The sequence below is a fragment of the Hylobates moloch genome, unplaced genomic scaffold, assembly GCF_009828535.3.
Source record: "Hylobates moloch isolate HMO894 unplaced genomic scaffold, HMol_V3 SCAFFOLD_19, whole genome shotgun sequence".
Classification (NCBI taxonomy): Eukaryota; Metazoa; Chordata; class Mammalia; order Primates; family Hylobatidae; genus Hylobates; species Hylobates moloch.
The window spans coordinates 34,103,948-34,121,724 of NW_026652294.1; the positions used below are offsets into that span (position 1 = coordinate 34,103,948).

General features: G+C 43.9%; 1 protein-coding gene across 4 annotated transcripts in view; it reads left to right on the plus strand.

The window, feature by feature from the left end:
- SMG6 (SMG6 nonsense mediated mRNA decay factor) overlaps positions 1 to 17,777 on the plus strand; it is a 243,351-nt gene that overhangs the window by 50,519 nt on the left and 175,055 nt on the right. For 3 of the 4 annotated variants that reach the window (XM_058430964.1, XM_032138116.2, XM_032138117.2), the window contains 2 exons: positions 7,439 to 7,500; positions 15,507 to 15,652. In XM_058430964.1, the coding sequence (XP_058286947.1) occupies positions 7,439 to 7,500; positions 15,507 to 15,652 (208 nt within the window). The remainder of the gene's footprint in view (positions 1 to 7,438; positions 7,501 to 15,506; positions 15,653 to 17,777) is intronic. The other variant, XM_058430965.1, reaches the window with a different exon arrangement.

Genomic DNA, 17,777 nt, shown 5'->3' on the forward strand with positions numbered 1-17,777 from the left:
CAGGAGTCTTTGGCATTTGGTGTCACTTGTGCTATCAGAATGGGATGGTGCTTACACAGAAGCTGGCAAGAAAAGTTGTATTTACTTAGAATTATGCATTTGTGGTCTCTTAGCATTGGAAGAAATACTGAAAATTGGTGCTTGTGTGGTGGTGAGAAGTGGGTGGATATCGGAATATTCTAGTGTGGGGAGGGGTTCTTTTAAACCATACTCTTCATCACTACCCATCTTCACCTCTTAGCTCATGAAAATCGTAACTGTTTCCAGTACATGTGTGTGGTAGCTCTGAAGTGCTGTGCAGGGAGAAACATCTTTTGAGACACCAGGGTTGTAGATTATTTAGCCCAGGTATCAGCAGACTTTTTTTTTCTGTAACAATCTGGATAGTAAATATTTTAGGCTACTTTGGGAGGCCGAGGCGGGCAGATCACGGGGTCAGGAGATCGAGACCATCCTAGCCAACACGGTGAAACCCCGTCTCTACTAAAAAAATACAAAAAATTAGCTGGGTGTAGTGGCAGGTGCCTGTAGTCCCAGCTGCTCAGGAGGCTGAGGTAGGAGAATGGCGTGAACCCGGGAAGCGGAGCTTGCAGTAAGCCGAGATCGCGCCACTGCACTCCAGCCTGGGTGACGGAGCGAGACTCCGTCTCAAAAAAAATAATAATAAAATAAAATATTTTAGGCTTTGTGGGCCATGTGCCCTCTGCTGCAGCTACTCAGCTCTGCCTTTGTAGGGGGAAAGCAGCCACTGACAATATGTAAACAAATGAGGGTGACTGTGTTTCAACATAATTTTATTTATGGAAACTGAAATTTGTATTTCATTTAATTTTCATGTCATGAAATATTCTCTTTTTTTTTTCAACCATTAAAAAAAAAGTAAAAACCATTCTTAGCTCATGGGCCATACAAAAACAGGTGGCAGGCTACATTTGACCCATGGCCATAGTTTGCCAGCGTCTGATATAGCCCAGTGGTTTCCAAATCTGGCTATCTTTCACAGCGACCTGGAGACCTTTAAAAATGTTGATTCAAAGTGCCATTCTCTCGTCCTTGAGGATTCTGATTCTGTATGAGTGGGGAATCTGTATTGTTTACAAAAGCTGTTCAGGTGATAGACATACACTCAGGGTTATGGAATTAGCAGTACTGATCTCACTCATTTAACTGTTGAAGAAACAGCCCTAGAAGATTTCTGTGACTTGCTGATAATTAACAGCAAATGAATGGCATGACCAAAATTTGAACCCAGGTCTTCAACTCTTAAGATCAGCGGTCTCTGTTCATACCATTCTGTCATATTCCTTCCCCCTAGTAAACACATGAGCAGTAAATACAAAATACTGAACATATACGTGGCTCCTTCTTTTCTTTTCTTTTCTTTTTTTTTTTTTTTGACGGAGTCTTGCTCTGTCGCCAGGCTGGAGTGCAGTGGCGCCACCTTGGCTCACTGCAGTCTCCACCTCCCAGGTTCAAGTGATTCTCCTGCCTCAGCCTCCTGAGTAGCTGGGACTATAGGCACACCCAGCTAATTTTTGTATTTTTAGTAGAGACGGGGTTTCACCGTCGGCCAGGATGGTCTCGATCTCTTGACCTCGTGATCCGCCCACCTCAGCCTCACAAAGTGCTGGGATTACAGGCGTGAGCCACTGCGCCCGGCCTTCTTCTTTTCTTTTTTTTCCTTTTTTTTCTGAGATGGAGTTTCACTCTTGTTTCCTAGGCTGGAGTGCAGTGGTGCAATCTTGGCTCACTGCAACCTCTGTCTCCCAGTTCAAGCGATTCTCCTGCCTCAGCCTCCAGAGTAGCTGGGATTACAGGCTTGAGCCACCACACCCGGCTAATTTTGTATTTTTAGTAGAGATGGGGTTTCTCCATGTTGGTCAGGCTGGTCTCGAACTCCCGACCTCAGGTAATCCGCCCGCCTCGGCCTCCCAAAGTGCTGGGATTACAGGCGTGAGCCACTGTACCTGGCCTCTTCTTTTCTTTATACCTGGTGCCAGTTTCCTTTCTGAGAGCCAGCCAGGTACTCTGAGCTCGGCTGTCCCTCTGCTGGCTGGCTGTGTTTTCTGGAGCTGCCTGCTGATTTAGCTCAATTTCCCTCAGTCTGCTGACTTTAACTAGGAGAGATAATGAAGTAACGAATTGCTTTAATATAAGAGGCAGCACTAAACTGCAGTGCAAAGTTGAGAGCCATTGTTTCAAGGGGTGCATTAGTTGGAAGAGGTAGTTTTAAAAGGCACATTTTACACTTAAATTCACATGTCTCAGATCTAGCCATCTTAAGTGGGACGTCTGTACAGGAACTTGTGTTTAATTGAAGCTAATTGAGCTGTCATCCAGCCCTGAACAGTTACGGAGTGGAGGAAGTAAAGGGTGAAGAGCTGTTGCCATCCCGGTTCTACCTCAGCCTCAGCGTGGCTCCTCGGTCCAAGGAAGGGACCTAAGGATTGATTTTGATTTGCTCCATCTTCCTACAAGGCATTTGAGTCATGCTATTTGGTTTTCCCATACTTTTTTTTTTTTTAATCTGTATATCCTGGAAAGAGGAATGCTGAAAGTACTAATAATGAATAACTTCTGTCTTTACTGAATGATTATTGCATTACTGATAGGTTTCCACATTTTGTGTACCAGGCCCCCCTTCCCTCATTTTTTTTTTTTTTAATTCTCATCTCATCTCTGTGACAGGAAAAATGACAGTAAGGGAAACACAGTGCCTCCTGGAACCTTCATAGGCCTTGTCTTAGGTGTGGGAGCATAAATGGCCAGTGGGCAAGTTGGTATGTTATTTATCTTTGTTCTTGGACTATAAGCTCCTTGGCATCAGAGACCCTATCTTGTTGGTTTGCTGTTGTGCCCAGCATAGGAGCGCGGGGATGAGGATGACGTGTGAACAACATCACCAGTGCGCCCACATCCTCCTCCGCCTTGTGATCTCAGTGCTTGAGACTGATAAGTGCGCTTTGATTGAATGCTGTGAAAGTCCTGGCCGTTTTACTAACAGGTACTCATGAAATTTGGTCTCCACCTATGTTGTCTCATATCTAAGAGGATAGATCCCTTTTCTAAAATGCAACAAAGTTGTTTTTTTTTTTAAATATATGGGGCCAGGACCAGTGACTCATGTCTGTAATCCCACTACTTTAGGAGGGTGAGGCAGAGGATCGCTTGAGCCCAGGAGTTTGAGACTAGCCTGGGCAGTATAGTGAGACCCCGTCTCTACAAAAAAATAAAAAACTAGCCAGGCGTGATTGTGTGTGCCTGTAGTCCCAGCTACTCAGAAGGCTGAGGCGGGAGGATCGCTTGAGCCCAGGAGGTCTAGACAACAGTGAGCCTTGATTGTACCACTGTACTCCAGTCTGGGTGACAGAGCGAGACCCTGTCTCAAAAAAAAAAAAAAGTATATAAAAATAGAGACATTCCATACAGATAAGAGAATAATAATTTATGCTCCTCAGAATCACTTTAAAATGCACTTTGGAATTCCTTTAATACTGACTACCCTTACTGTCCTTAAAATGATTCACTTTTCAGAAATTCGATTTTTCACACGACTCTGTAGAAGCAGGAACGACTCTTCCAGAACTGAAATTGGGCCTGTTTCAGAATCCCCTCCTCTTGCTTGTTGCCTCTGAGCTGCTTTTCTCTCCTTCCTTGCTCCACAGTCACCAAGCCCTTAGACACAATTTTGAGTGATAACTTTCAAGGCTTGTACAAAACATCTACTCCTTAGACTACTTTAATTTGTATTATTTCATCCTTTTAGTTCTGAATTAGGTAATGTCAGTGGTAGAAATTCCATTTTACAGTCCAGGAACAATCCAAAACATTTTACGTATAATCACACGGTTAATGACAGGACAGACTTTATTGTGTGTCCAGAGACCTACCCATCCATCTGCTGCCATTAGTGTCTCTTTGGGTTGAGCTCAGGAGTCCACAGTGAATTTGTTTTGGACTTAAACTAAGGAGCCAGAAGACCTTTAATAATTCTAACACTACCTCTCAGGGATACACTCAAGAAGCATTTTTGTTTCAGTGAACAGTACGTAAATAGGTAACGAAGATCTGAACGCAGGTAGCCTCACAATTTGAGAAGTAACATTTATTTTCCACCTGACCGAGAACCATCTAGGTGTATTGTTAAAAATAAAAAAAGTCTGCCAGGCAAGGTGGCTCACGCCTGTAATCTGAGCACTTTGGGAAGCCAAAGCTGGAGGATTGCTTGAAGCCAGGAGTTTGAGACTAGCCTGGGCAACAAAGTGAGGAGACCAGCCTGGGCAACAAAGTGAGAATCCCATCTCTACAAAAAATGAAAATAAATTAGCCCTGCGCATTGGTATACACCTGTAATCTTAGCACTTTGGGGAGGCTAAGGTGAGAGAATTGCTTGAGCCCAGGAGTCAGAGGCTGCAATGAGCTGTGATGTTGCCACTGCACTCCAGGCTGGGTAACAGAGTGAGACACTGTCTCTAAGATAAATAAGAAAAATTAAAAAGTTGTAGAAATGGAAGCCAGTCCATGGTGATGTGTTAGAGAGGAAGGAAGAAGGAAGCTCAGACTAAGGCTTTTGTGACTATGGGTTTGGGGTCTGTTAAGAGTTCTCCAAAATATCTGCCTCAGTGCTAGTTGACTTCATATTGTCTCTTGTAAATGTTGTTTAGGTCCGACTTGATCAGTATGTAACAAATCTGCTCCCTCATGTCACATAACCTTCTAGGATGTATCTACATTTTTAGCTCCTTTCCTAATTGAAGTGTTATTGATGACAACAAAGAGAAAGTATGTTTAGCAGTGACGTTCAGACTAAAAATAAAGCAATGGTTCTCATTAACTAAGGTTAGGGAGAATGTGTGTATAGTTTGAAAGGTTATCTGAGATTTTCTTCACTGCCACTAGTTGAAAAGTAATACAATGAAATCGACTTTTTGCAGTTAAAATATGGTAGTGGCAAGTATGGACTCAGGTAATTAGGTGGGCTTCATCTCCTACCCTAAGGAAAGGATGTTCGTGAAGTACACATAGAAGCACAGATGTTCCAAACCTCTTGGGGCTCTAATTTTAGTCCAGGAGGTGTTGTGGTTCAAACAGTATGAGCTTCCTACCTAATCAGGAGGGAAAACTTAAAAGCAAAACTTGAACGGCTTTTTAGTTGCTCTTATTCCCTCGTTAGCCCTTCGTTGAATCAGCTCACCAGTTCTTTTCCCCGAGATAGGTGTAGGATAAGAGAAAGAAAACTGTGTTTGGAATCTGAAGACCTGGGTTCAAGTTCTAACTCTGCCATTTACTAATGTAAAGTTGCTTAAATTTCTGAGTTGTCTTGGGGGATGGTATTTAGGCTTGAATGAAGCGGGTTAGTATCTTTTTTTTTTTGAGATAGAGTCTCACTCTGTCTCCCAGGCTGGAGTGCAGTGGTGTGATCTTGGCTCACTGCAGCCTCCGCCTCCCAGGTGGAGACAGACACCTAGGTGGCCTGACTCACCTTGCTGTATAGACAGGTTATCTTCAATGAAGTATTCTGAGCTTTTTATCTATAAATTAAATGAGTGTAACTCATTATCTATAAATTAAATGAGTGTAACTCATCTGTAAATTAAATGAGTGTAACTCATTTAAAGCAAAAATAGAGTGAACATTCTATGCAGAGTTTGATGTTGATCATTGGTAAAGTGAGAATGTACCTCTTTTCCCACACTTGGCTTCCATATGAAATAGATGGAACTGCCATAGCTTGATTGGTGTTCTGTTTTGCAAGGGGATTAAACAGGGACTTTTTCCTTGTGGGGCAGACTGCCCAGGGATACAGGACTCCTTGCCCTGACCACTGGGATCCTGGGGTCAAGATTCTTCACTTCTCTTCCTGGCTGGCTGCAGAGCCCTGAATATATTGCTTCTAGGAGACCAGGGAAGATGAAAAGGAGGTTTAGTTTTTAGATTGTTTCTGCTTTCTTTGGATTTGAATTGAAATTTTTTTCCCTTCCTTGTTTTGCTGAGAAATCTTTTGGTTTTGATGGAAGTAGATTTCCTAGAACCTTGAGCCACGATTGTAAATTGATGGCTCATGGGCCAGATGTAGCTGGCAAATGTGTTTTTTTTGGCTTCTTTAATGCTTAAATTATTTTCATTAGTAGCCAACATGTAAAAGCCAGAGGATTTCACATAAAAATCCAGATTCAGCCAGGTGCAGTGACTCACACCTCTATGATCCCAGCACTTTGGGAGGCTGAGGCAGGAGGATTGCTTGAGCCCAGGATTTTGAGACCAGTCTGGGCAACATATTGAAAACTCCTCTCTACCAAAAATTAAAAACTAGCCAGGTTTGGTGACACATACCTGTAGTCCTAGCTACTCAGGAGGCTGAGGCAGGAGGATCACTTGAGCCCAGGAGGTCGAGGTTGCAGTGAGCTGTGATCACACCACTGCACTCCAGCCTGGGCGACAGAGTGAGACCCTGTTTCAAAACAACAAAACAAGCTGGGTGCAGTGGCTCATGCCTGTAATCTCAGCACTTTGGGAGGCCACAGCAGGTGGATCACTTGAGGCCAGGAGTTGGAGACCAGCCTGGCCGACATGGCAAAACCCCATCTCTTCTAAAAATACAAAAATTAGCCGGTTGTGGGGGTGCATGCCTGTAATCCCAGCTACTTGAGTGGCTGAGGCATGAGAATCGCTTGAACTGGGAGGTGGAGGTTGCAGTGAGAAATCATACCACTGCACTCCAGCCTGGGCGACAGAGCAAGATTCTGTCTCAAAAAAACAAAAACAAAAAAACCCAGATTGCAGTTTCCAGCTTGGGCCCACATAGAGGATTTGGCTAAAACTGGAGTGAAATAGTCATAGGTTGCTACTGTCTCCATCAGCATACTTCATGCCTAGCTCTTTAGACTCTTGAATTTTCAACTCCAGACCTAGAACATGAACTCTAGTTTTTAAAGCTGGTGAAGTACAATTTGATGAGCTAGTTACTAGTGGGTTACCTTGCTCTTGGTTGTCAAAGAAGAATCCTGCTTTCCTTGCTAGGTAGGTAGAAAAATAACCCAAATACAACCAGGGACTTCACTATTATCCTTGCTCCTGTAAGAGTTTCATTTCCATGATTATGGAGCCAGAGTGGCTCCTAGATCCTCAGAGAGCTGTGGGCATCTTTCTTTACATCCTGCTTATTAGGATTCACCACCTCATCCCCTGCACACAGGTGCCACTGCCGGCAGAGGGTGCTGTCTGCTCACTGAGCCTGTTGTCATCTTGGCTCAGCTGAGCAGCAGCTGTTGGGCATGTGCCCTGGGTCTGTAAGAGTTTGGGCATGTCCATTTGGTTCCCATCCCTAGTGCCCACCCCTTAGACCCTGGCCAGGTTATTGTGTCACTGGGGACTCTGTTCAGTGACAGGAAACTGGGGAAAGTTTAATTGTTTTCTCCTCTCCCTTTTTCCCATGCAGCTGAACAAAAGGTTCATCCTCAGTTTTCTCCATGCCCATGGGAAGCTGTTTACCCGGATTGGGTAAGTGTGCAGGATGTTTATTTTATTTTCCTACATTACAAGTCATTTTGGAATTTAATATTGTTAGCAACTGGACTGTGTTTGTAACTGAGGGCACAGGGTGTGAATTCTTAGAGGCCTCCACCTTCTCTTCTCTTCCCTTCCCTTCATCTTCTGTCCTACTGTGCTCATGAAATTTGGGAAATATTACTCTCTATCTCTCTTGTTTCTTCTTTCTCTACCTTTACTAAAACCCACCTTTAAATACAATCTTGTCCCAGCCCCCACCCCGGTCCCTCTGGGTTTCTCTTTCCCCTGCCTTCCGGCTCAGTCCCTAGTGAGTGCCTCAAGGCAGTTGTGCTAAATCCCTGGGTGCGGCTGTCAGGGGGTCCTCCTTGGGAAGAATACTGTCCACTAATTTTCCATCAAAAATAAGAGTAACATTTTCTTTCTATATCCTTTTGACCCATATCCTTTCCTCCTGTGCTCAGTTTCCTGTGCCATATTGCTGATCTCATTAAATACCAAGCCTCTTACGGTTTCATCATCCACCATGGATTTCCATAGACATCTTAGGGAAGGTAGTGTGTGCAAAACTAACACTTGACTGCTTAAATTCCTGGAAACAGATCGAGTTTTGAGTATTCCTTTATTCCTCGGGTGGATCCGAGTTCTTCCTCACTGCATAAAACTAGTGATCCTAAGCCCAACGTAATGCCTACACGCCAGAGCAGATGGATGCCTGGTGCCTCTTTAGTGTAGGATCTCCCTGAGTATAGGAGAGTGAAGAAAGGAGTAGGTGGCAGTGCCCCCAGACCAGTCTTCCACTAGACCAGTCTTCCACTGAATTCTAAGATTTTCTGAGTTGGAAGTTGTATTGTGAGCTACCCTTTGGGGTGATTTGTTTTGAATTATAAACACCTCAGTTATTGTCAGTGTTTCCCTTTCACTTCTCGTCATAACTTCGTAAGTTTATCTGTAATTCTCTAGAAGGCTTTCTTTTATATTTTTTTGAGACAGAGCCTTGCTCTGTTGCCTAGGCTGGAGTGCATTGGCATGATCTCGACTCTCTGCAACCTCTGCCCTCTGGGTTCAAGTGATTCTCCTGCCTCAGCCCCCTGAGTAGCTGGGATTACAGGCACGTGCCACTGCGCCTGGCTAATTTTTGCATTTTTAGTAGAGATGGGGTTTCACCGTATTGTCCAGGCTGGTCTTGAACTCCTGACCTCAGGTGATCCACCTGCCTCGCCCTCCCAAAGTGCTGGGATTACAGGCGTGAGCCACCATGCCCAGCCTAGAAGGCTCTCTTAGTGGAGGTAGGGGCTATGTCAGTTTCCACATACTGTTGTAGTTAACTTTTTTGAGAAGTGGAAAGGCTTGGTTCCACTGGAAGAAACTCTGCTTCACGGGCGGTGGACTAGAAAGTGTGCTTATTACGTATTCATTTGGTATCAACCTGGGTAAGAATGATAGTGATGGTCATTGCAAGCACAGTTTGGATTTCAAAATGACTTGGGAAAATTGGAAAAGGTACCAGTAGATGAATCTCTATCTGTAGACATAACGGGTGGAGACGTTCACTTAGGCAAAGTAAACTAGATGCATCACTGGTCCCATCTCCTGCCTCCCACCTCCCCCGTCCTGCCACTGCCACCAGTTTAAGTTCCACTCTGGCAGTTTTTGCCTCACTGTTGTGTTCCTAGAGCCTGGCATGTAGTATTTGTTGTATAAATGAATGAATTATAAAAAAACGGATGGATTGCTAAGCACTGCAGAGAAATATGTAGTATTCTAGTAGGTTACTGTAGACCCAAGACAATCACTAGTGAGTAAGGTAAGGCTGTAGTGACAAGGTTGAAGGTGGATAAGATGATATCAGTATCATCTTAAAAATAACGCATCAGAGTAGGAAATACCATTGTGCTACACTTAAAGTGACAGTTGATGGTACTTCTGCTTCTTACTTATTCTTTTTTTTTTTTTTTTTTAAAGAGATAGAGCCTGTCTGTGTTACCCAGGCTGAAGTGCAGTGGCTATTCACAGATGTGATTATACCGCACTATAACCTTGAACTCCTGGCTCAGCCTCCCGTGTCACTGGGACTGCATGCTCACACCACCACAGCTGGCTTATTTATCTTTTTTTTTTTGAGACGGAGTCTCGCTCTGTCACCCAGGCTGGAGTGCAGTGGCGGGATCTCAGCTCACTGCAAGCTCCGCCTCCTGAGTTCACGCCATTCTTCTGCCTCAGCCTCCCGAGTAGCTGGGACTACAGGCGCCTGCCACCATGCCTGGCTAATTTTTTTTTTTTTGTATCTTCAGCAGGGATGGGGTTTCACCGTGTTGGCCAGGATGGTCTCGATCTCCTGACCTCGTGATCCACCCGCCTCGGCCTCCCAAAGTGCTGGGATTACAGGTGTGAGCCACCACGCCCAGCCTATTTATCTTTTATTGTTCTGGTTTTTTCATCTTTCTCTCCTTTACTACTTTTCACTCAGTGTTTTCTCTCCTTTTTTCCTTTGCCTGCGTTTGTTCTTTAAATTTTCCTGTACCATGTTTCCCTAAGTCAGGATTTCTCAACCCTTGGTACTGTTGACATTTTGAGCCAGATGACTCTGTTGTGAGGGGCTGTCCTGTGCATTGTAGGATACTTAGCAGCATCCCTGGCTTCTTTCCACTACGTACCAGTAGCACACTTCCCCCACCAAATGTGATGATTCAAAATGTCTCCAGACACTGCCATGTGTTCCCTGGGAGACAAAGTTGCCCCTCATTGAAAACCACTACTCTAGATATTTCTTGCCCTGTTAGAGACTTTTGGGACTAAAAAAGTTATAAATCTTGGTGCAGAATGTAGGAACATTTAGGATATATTTTTATCAGGTTATGCAGTAGTTATACCCTGATTTCCCCTCCACTTCTAAAATTCTTATATTTTGACACATATTTTGGAAAAAGTTTGGGAAAGGACCACAGTAATGATTAAAGAGCGAGATAATGACGGAGCGCGGTGGCTCACGCCTATAATCCTAGCATTTTGAGAGGCCAAGGTGGGAGAATCGCCTGAGCCCAGGAGTTCAAGACCAGCCTGGGCAACATAGGGAGAAGACCCCATCTCTCTTTTTAATGAATATAATAGAGAATTTTTTTAAAAGCCAGAAAGTGAGATCTGAAAGGAAAAATTAATTTTAAAAAACATTAAGTAAAAAATATTTATTTAGAGACAGCTGTAGGGTGCCTAACATGTTTAAATATAAAAGGGTCAAGAGGATAGTCTTGATTTTTATGGGATGACAGTAAGAGAAATTGGCTTCTGTTGTAGCTGGAGAGATTTGGGTTAGGTGTAAGAAAATTTCACAGAAGGGAAGATGTTTGAGAATTTTCTTTTCTGGAGGCCTTTAAAAATGAATAGATACCTCATTTGTCTGAGGTGGTTTACTGTGTTCCAGGTTATTTTTCAGGATCTCTTTTATTCCTGCATGTAACATTCTGTTGTCAAAAAGGTAAAGCCAGCCCAATTTCACCTTGGTAAGAAATGACTTATGGTAGTTTTCACTGAGGAAAATGTATGTCGATTCTAGGCACTACACTCTCTCTATGGGTATCCTCTTATTCTGTCCTGGAGGTAAAATAAAATCGAGCCCCATATTTATTCTGGAAGGCAGAAACAGAAATAACGTTTCTATCGCAGGGAGAAAGGTATAGAAGTCTGTTAAGACTAGGGAAGCAATGAGCTCAAGCCACACCCAACATCGTGGACTGTTGCCTAATTACCAAGAAGATGTGAAATGTGGGCGGCGTTGAGAACGAATAAAGAGTGAGGAGATTGTAATGGGGAGCAGCTGAAGGCACATCACTCTCCCGCCTGCCCTTTCAGAAAAGCCCCGATGCTGCGCTTCCAGGCGTGGTCTGCTCTTTGCCTGGTGCTCCACACTGCGTCAGCAGAGACTCGAATGCCTACTATGTGCAAGATAAGTCTCTTAACTCCCAGCACTAGCTGACGAGAGGTTCAGAGCTTTAGAGGAAATATTCAGTGCCAAAAAGAGTTTGTTTTTCACCGCTTACTAGTTACAAGATCTTGAGAGTAAACAAGTCGGAGCTGCTGTGGGCTTCAACTAACCTGGTCAGTGGTTTAAAGAGATGGTCTCTGAGGTCCATTCCAGTCCTTACTTTCTGTAGCACTGTGATTTGTTTTTTTTTTTTTCTCATTTCCACCCTGTCAACATGGCTTAGTTTTTTGGTTTTGGTCTTTTGCTCCTGGGTTGTTCCTATCTTGCTCGGTTTTTAAAAATTAAGAGGTTGAGAAAAACTAACCTGGATTGTTTTCTGCAGAGAATGTTGTCTACCCCAGCTGTGTTCCTCAGCATCTGAGGGCTGAGTCCTGCTCGGTTAGTCACTGTCTGAGTCAGTCCCGGGCCTAGGTCCCGGTGTTGTCTGAAAGATTGGTTTCTTGAAACTGCCATTCAAATGAAACAAGGTGTCTCTAGAGATCACTTCACAAGGCAGCCACTTTAGTCAGTGAAACACACAGCCCGAAAACGATGGTATCTTCTGAGGTTTTAAAGGATAGGGATGGAGTCACCTCGGATTCGGGAGAAGGACTCAGTCGAGGTGCCATATGGCTCCTGACAGACCCTTTCCTGGTGAGAGGCAGATCACACCTGCACTCGGACTCCACTGAGAGAGGTTAGGTAGCTGGCAGCCTGTAGGTTCTGAATTTGTGACAGATAGTATACTTTTGCTTCCTCTTACTGCCTTGATCACAGTTACCACTTTAGTTTTACTTGCTTGCCTAGTCATGCTATTTGCATAGCTTTAAAGTCTCCTGGAATTCAAAGACTGATAAATTTATTTTGTACTTTTAATTTTTAAAAATATAATGTTTGTGTCTGATTCATTTTTTAAATTAACAAATGTTCTTAAATACAAAAGTAAGATGTATTCATTATGGGAGAAATCTTACTTTACAGTGCTCTTTGTAAAGTATTTAGAAAACTCAGCAAAGAAGAACAAATAAAAAATTACCCACATTCCTACCACCTAGAGATAACTCCACCGTTAAAATTTGGTAAAATTTTTTCAGTTTTTTTCTACATATCACATACACACCTTTTTTCAATTGCTTTACAACTATTTTCATTTAATATATTTGGAAGTTTCTCTCACATGATTAAAAAATGTAATACAACTTAAAAAACTAGTATTCAATTGTGTGCATGCTCCTCTTAATCATCTGTTGTTGGCCACTTTAGATTGCTTCCGATTTTTGGCCATTATAAATGACCACTTTTTATAAGTTTTCTCTGTTTCTTCTCTTCCTACTTTGCTGCGACTGCTGTTTCTTCTTGGCTATAATTTTATAATTATTACATAAGTATTATCCAGAAATCCTTATAAAAGTATAACATTAAAACTAAGACTAAAATTTCTTTTAACTCTGTGCCCTCCAAAAAGATAGTAGTAGACATCAGGGCGTGTATTCTTCCAGACCTCTCAGTCATCTACCTACATACTTACATATGTGTCCATCAGTAACGCGGGGTGGAGCAAAGATTATTTCTCAGAGAGAAAGACATAAAACTACTTACAGGTAGTTTGAGGCCAGAATTAGATAGCATTTTGGTTACAAAACTGGAAACCAGAAACCACCTACTGAGCCCTGAGGAGGGTTCCTCTCTTTATCTGCGCCTCCCGTGGTTACTGCTGAACAAGGCTGGTTTTCCATGACTAGGTCCACCTTCTCTCGCATCTCACATTTGAAGTGGCTCTGACTTATATCCTCTGCATTCAGTTTTTTCTTTTGTTTTAATCATGTTGAATTAGTTGAAAGGCAAAGGGAGAATTTTTTTAAAAAACTTCTTATAAAAAGGAAATGTGGAAATTTGACCTAGTGCTCGTTCAAGACTTCAGTCTGACCCAGAGAGTGTTAATGGATCTGTTTCAATTCCTACCCCAGGGAAGAGGCTTCCTCAGACACAGCTTCGAAGCAAAACTGTCCCACGTGACACTTCTGTCCTGTCGTTCTGTGCTGGCTCTCTACTGCCTTTCAACACGGAGACACATGGCTCTGAAACTTGCCCAGCGTGGCTGCTTTTCAAGCAGAGTGAACGCTGCTATTCTCCTAACGAGAAGTGCTAGTCCCCCTCCCCACCTCTGACCAGAAAGAGTACTGCACAGTGTCAAGATTTAAAATGAAACCTTTGTTATAGCCCATGGGGAAAAATGGATCTAGTCCAGCCCCAAACATATCACTCTCGGCCATTCCACATCTTCCAAGAGTTTTAACGGCTCTGAAATTTTTTACAGAAAAAAAAAAGAGTTTTGTTTTGTTTTGGAGGGGTGGGTACTTGAAATGGCATGTGGAGAAAAAAAGCAAATGCATGGCATCTTTTGTGCCAATGAAAATGAGGACAGCTCAGCAGAGAAGGGAACTGGAATGTAAACTGTAATTGACCCATAACTGTGGCACGACTTCTGGGCACCAGGGGGTCAGTAATAGGAGTTGCCATCCAAGAGCAAGGAGTGAAGGTTGCCAAGATTCCAGAAAACCTGGAGTTTTCTAATCTGGGGAGGGTACTACTCAATTGGGAAGGGCTGGGATGGGTGAAGCTATAAGCACCTTCTCTAGAACTTGAAACTGGTTTCTACCTTTTGAGAAGGATTACCTTCCTTGTGGCTTTTCAGAAGCTATTAATCCAACCTGGAGCTGTTTCCCCAACCCCACAAGTATGTCACAAGCAGTTTGTTTATTTGGAGGCTGGGGGACATGGTAAAAAATACTTTGGTGACCACGAATTGTTCGGCATAGCCCTAAGGCCTGTGTGCCTGGCTACTCTCTCTAGCACCAAGCTTGAACTTGCCTTTTATTTCTGAAGACTTCAGCTGTGGTTTGTTTCTGTTGCCAGAGAAGCTCCAGGCATGCACCACTGTTTGGGATCCAGTGGCCACATTTGGCAAGGAGTGATTTGAATGACCTCTCCTTAGGAGCCCTAGGTCACTGGCTAGATTTCTGCCTCCCTGCGTTACAACCTCTTCCTGTATTGGGAGTGGCACTTGGCCAGGGCATTATATTCCCACTGGCCTGAAAACATACAGACCCCGATGAGCAGAGGCTTGCGAGAGGGAGGAGGACGGCAACACAGGAAGAACTGAGACAGATTACTGGGGGCTTCTAGGTCTAGGCATTCTTCAAGGGGAAATTTGGGATCCTTGGGTGGAACAGTCAGTGTGATAGTACCTCAGAAGACAACAGCAGAACTATGTCTGGTTACCTAAAGTAAGCGCTTGAGTAAAAAATCTTTAGGCTGGGTGCAGTGGCTCACGCCTGTAATCCCAGCACTTTGGGAGGCCAAGGCAGGTGGATCACTTGAGGTCAGGAGTTTGACACCAGCCTGGCCAACATGGTGAAATCCCGTCTCTACTAAAAATACAAACATATGGGCATGGTGGCACATGCCTGTAGTCCCAGCTACTCAGGAGGCTGAGGCAGGAGAATTGCTTGAACCTGGGAGGCAGAGGTTGCAGTGAGCCGAGATTGGGCGAAAAGAGTGAAACTTTGTCTTAAAAAAAAAAAAAAAAAAAAAAAAATTTTTTTTTTTTTTTTTAGATTCATGTTACTTTTTTAATTGAATTAAGTTTCATACCAGAGCATTTAGGGACTGTGAAGGTTTTAGGAAATTTGTTGAGTATTTCAAAAAGCTGATGGTTTCAGAGAGAAACTTTGATATCAGCTTGAACGCAGTTATTGCCAGGGGTGAGGAAATAGCATACCAAAGCATAATAACTCATAGTGATTTATCCAAAACTTGAGTTGTTTCCATCTCTGGACCCTGAAAACTCCTTTATCTTGAATTTGTTCAAAATTGCAGGATACCAGGAAGATTTGTGAAAGTAGCAAAGAAATGTCCTAGGCAGTAGTTGTCTGGTTGTGTGTGTGTGTGTGTGTGTGTGTGTGTGTGTGTGTGAGAGACAGAGAGAGAGAGACTGAAAGAGAGAGGTGCCTCACTGATGGGTTTTCTGTATCTACAGGATGGAGACTTTCCCTGCAGTGGCTGAGAAGGTCCTCAAGGAGTTCCAGGTGTTACTGCAGCACAGCCCCTCTCCCATTGGAAGTACCCGCATGCTGCAGCTTATGACCATCAATATGTTTGCGGTACACAACTCCCAGCTGAAAGGTAAGGCATGTTTAGTTTCTTCATCTAGAATATAGACAGATAGAGATTAATGTAGCTTCTTTCTTGTGTTACCATACCTACCATACCTACCTCCCCCCACCCCACCCCCGAACACACACACCCTACCCTTCCTACCATTGCCTCAGATATTTAGTTTACTTTGAAATCTGTATGACTCTCTAGTGCTTGGGTGGGATGGAAGGAGGGAATCATGGGTATAGAGCATAATTTGCAAATGCAGAGATGCTGTTGCACATCTGGCCACACGAAAGGCAGCAGCAAGGCCTCTTGAAGGCTGCAGACCCGGAGCCTCTCCCAAGGGAGAGGCATTGCTGAGATGTTTCATCGCAGAGACCATACGCTTGGCAGGGATTGGGAATAGCTGTTTCTGGACTCATGTACCCTGTTTGTTCAATATGGAAAAGTCTAGTTCCCTATGGGATATCCCTAGTGGGAGCCTGCCAGGGAGTAAGAACCGAGAATTGATGAGCTTTGGTGACTCAAATCTGGAAGCGCAAAAACCACCAGTCCCAGAATTTGGCTATTATACCAGTGTGCATTCTGAAATGTTTTTCTGAACATTTTGGGGTTTTTCATATGGGGTCGGGTGGGTGTGGAAGTAGAGGGGAGAAGGGCAGATTGGCAGGGTTTTAAATGCTCTGATGACCAGGTCAGGGTCAAAGGATGTTACCAGGATTCCTTCCCTTCCCTTCCGTTCCCTTCATTTCACTTAGGTAAGGATGATATGGTATGACTTGATGGAATTATGTAGCACAGGGATAACATTATTTTCTGTGTTTGTTTGCAAGGGTGATTTGGTCCATGCTGCCTAGGAATCATTTCAGAACACTGACAGAGAGTGTTTGGTCTCAGGGCAAGAAATGCCAGGAAGTGGGAATTGGCCCATAGAGGCCCTGCTGTAAAACAGATCTGGTGTTTCTTGACAGAGTGCTGCTGGGTCTCTTGTTGCCCCTTTTCATAGCACTTTCTCTCACCGTGAGGTTGATTTATTTATCTCCCCACTTGTACTTAAGGGTTATGCTTCGCTTGCTTGTGGTGGGGGCGTGAGTCTGCCACACTTTGCCTTGAAATGGAAATGTGGGTCTTTCTAGGACTCGGCAAGGTCCTCTCAGAGTGTGTCTGGGTTCTCAGCTACTTCTGAATCTAGAGGATTTCCTCCTCTCATGCTGCCTGCTACAGCGCTTAGAATTCCCAGCAGAAAGTGAGATCCAGGGGCTTAGATGCCTTTTTTGAACTTGGCTAATTTTTCCTGTGATAGCTATTTGGGTAAATGGCCCTGAGGAAGCATCGAGTCTTAAGTGGCAGCACTGGTTTCCAGGGAGAAGAGAACAAAGTTTGTAAAGTGCTGTGCTGGTGAGGCCCAAAGGGGAGGAACAGTCTGCTACCAAGTAGGAAGCCCACTTGACTCTGGAAATGGGCCCTCCTGAGGTGCCCTCTCCTGTTCATTTTCCCATCTCCCACTAAAAACAACCCACAGAGGTCAGTGAGCTGCCTGTCACAGAGCTGCAGCCTCAGCCAAGACGTTGTTCCAGCACCAAATGACCTGTGGCTTCTTTAGGTGTGAATGTAAAGGACCTGCAGCCCTTGCCCATGAAGCATCTGTTTTCAGCAGCTTCTATTCCATGGAAAGGAATACCTTGGCCTTTTAATAGGCCACCAGTGAATCTTTTTCTTGTAGCTGTTGTTAAGTAAAGGTTAAGAAAATAATGGTTGGCCGGGTGCGGTGGCTCACGCCTGTAATCCCAGCACTTTGGGAGGCCAAGGCGGGCAGATCACCTGAGGTCAGGAGTTTGAGACCAGCCTGGCCAACATGGCGAAACCCTGTCTATACTAAAAATACCAAAAATTAGCTGGGCTTGGTGGTGGGTACCTGTAATCCCAGCTTCTTAGGAGGCTGAGGCAGGAGAATTACTTGAACCTGGGAGGTGGAGGTTGCAGTAAGCCAAGATTGCAAACTATACTGCAGCCTGGGCAGCAGAGTGAGACTGCATCTCAAAAAAAAAATAATAATAATAATTAAGAATTAAAAATAAAAAAGAAAATACGGGTAAAAGGAAGGTAAGATGGTGAGTACAGAGAAAGAAGTTGGTTGTTCCCTGATTTG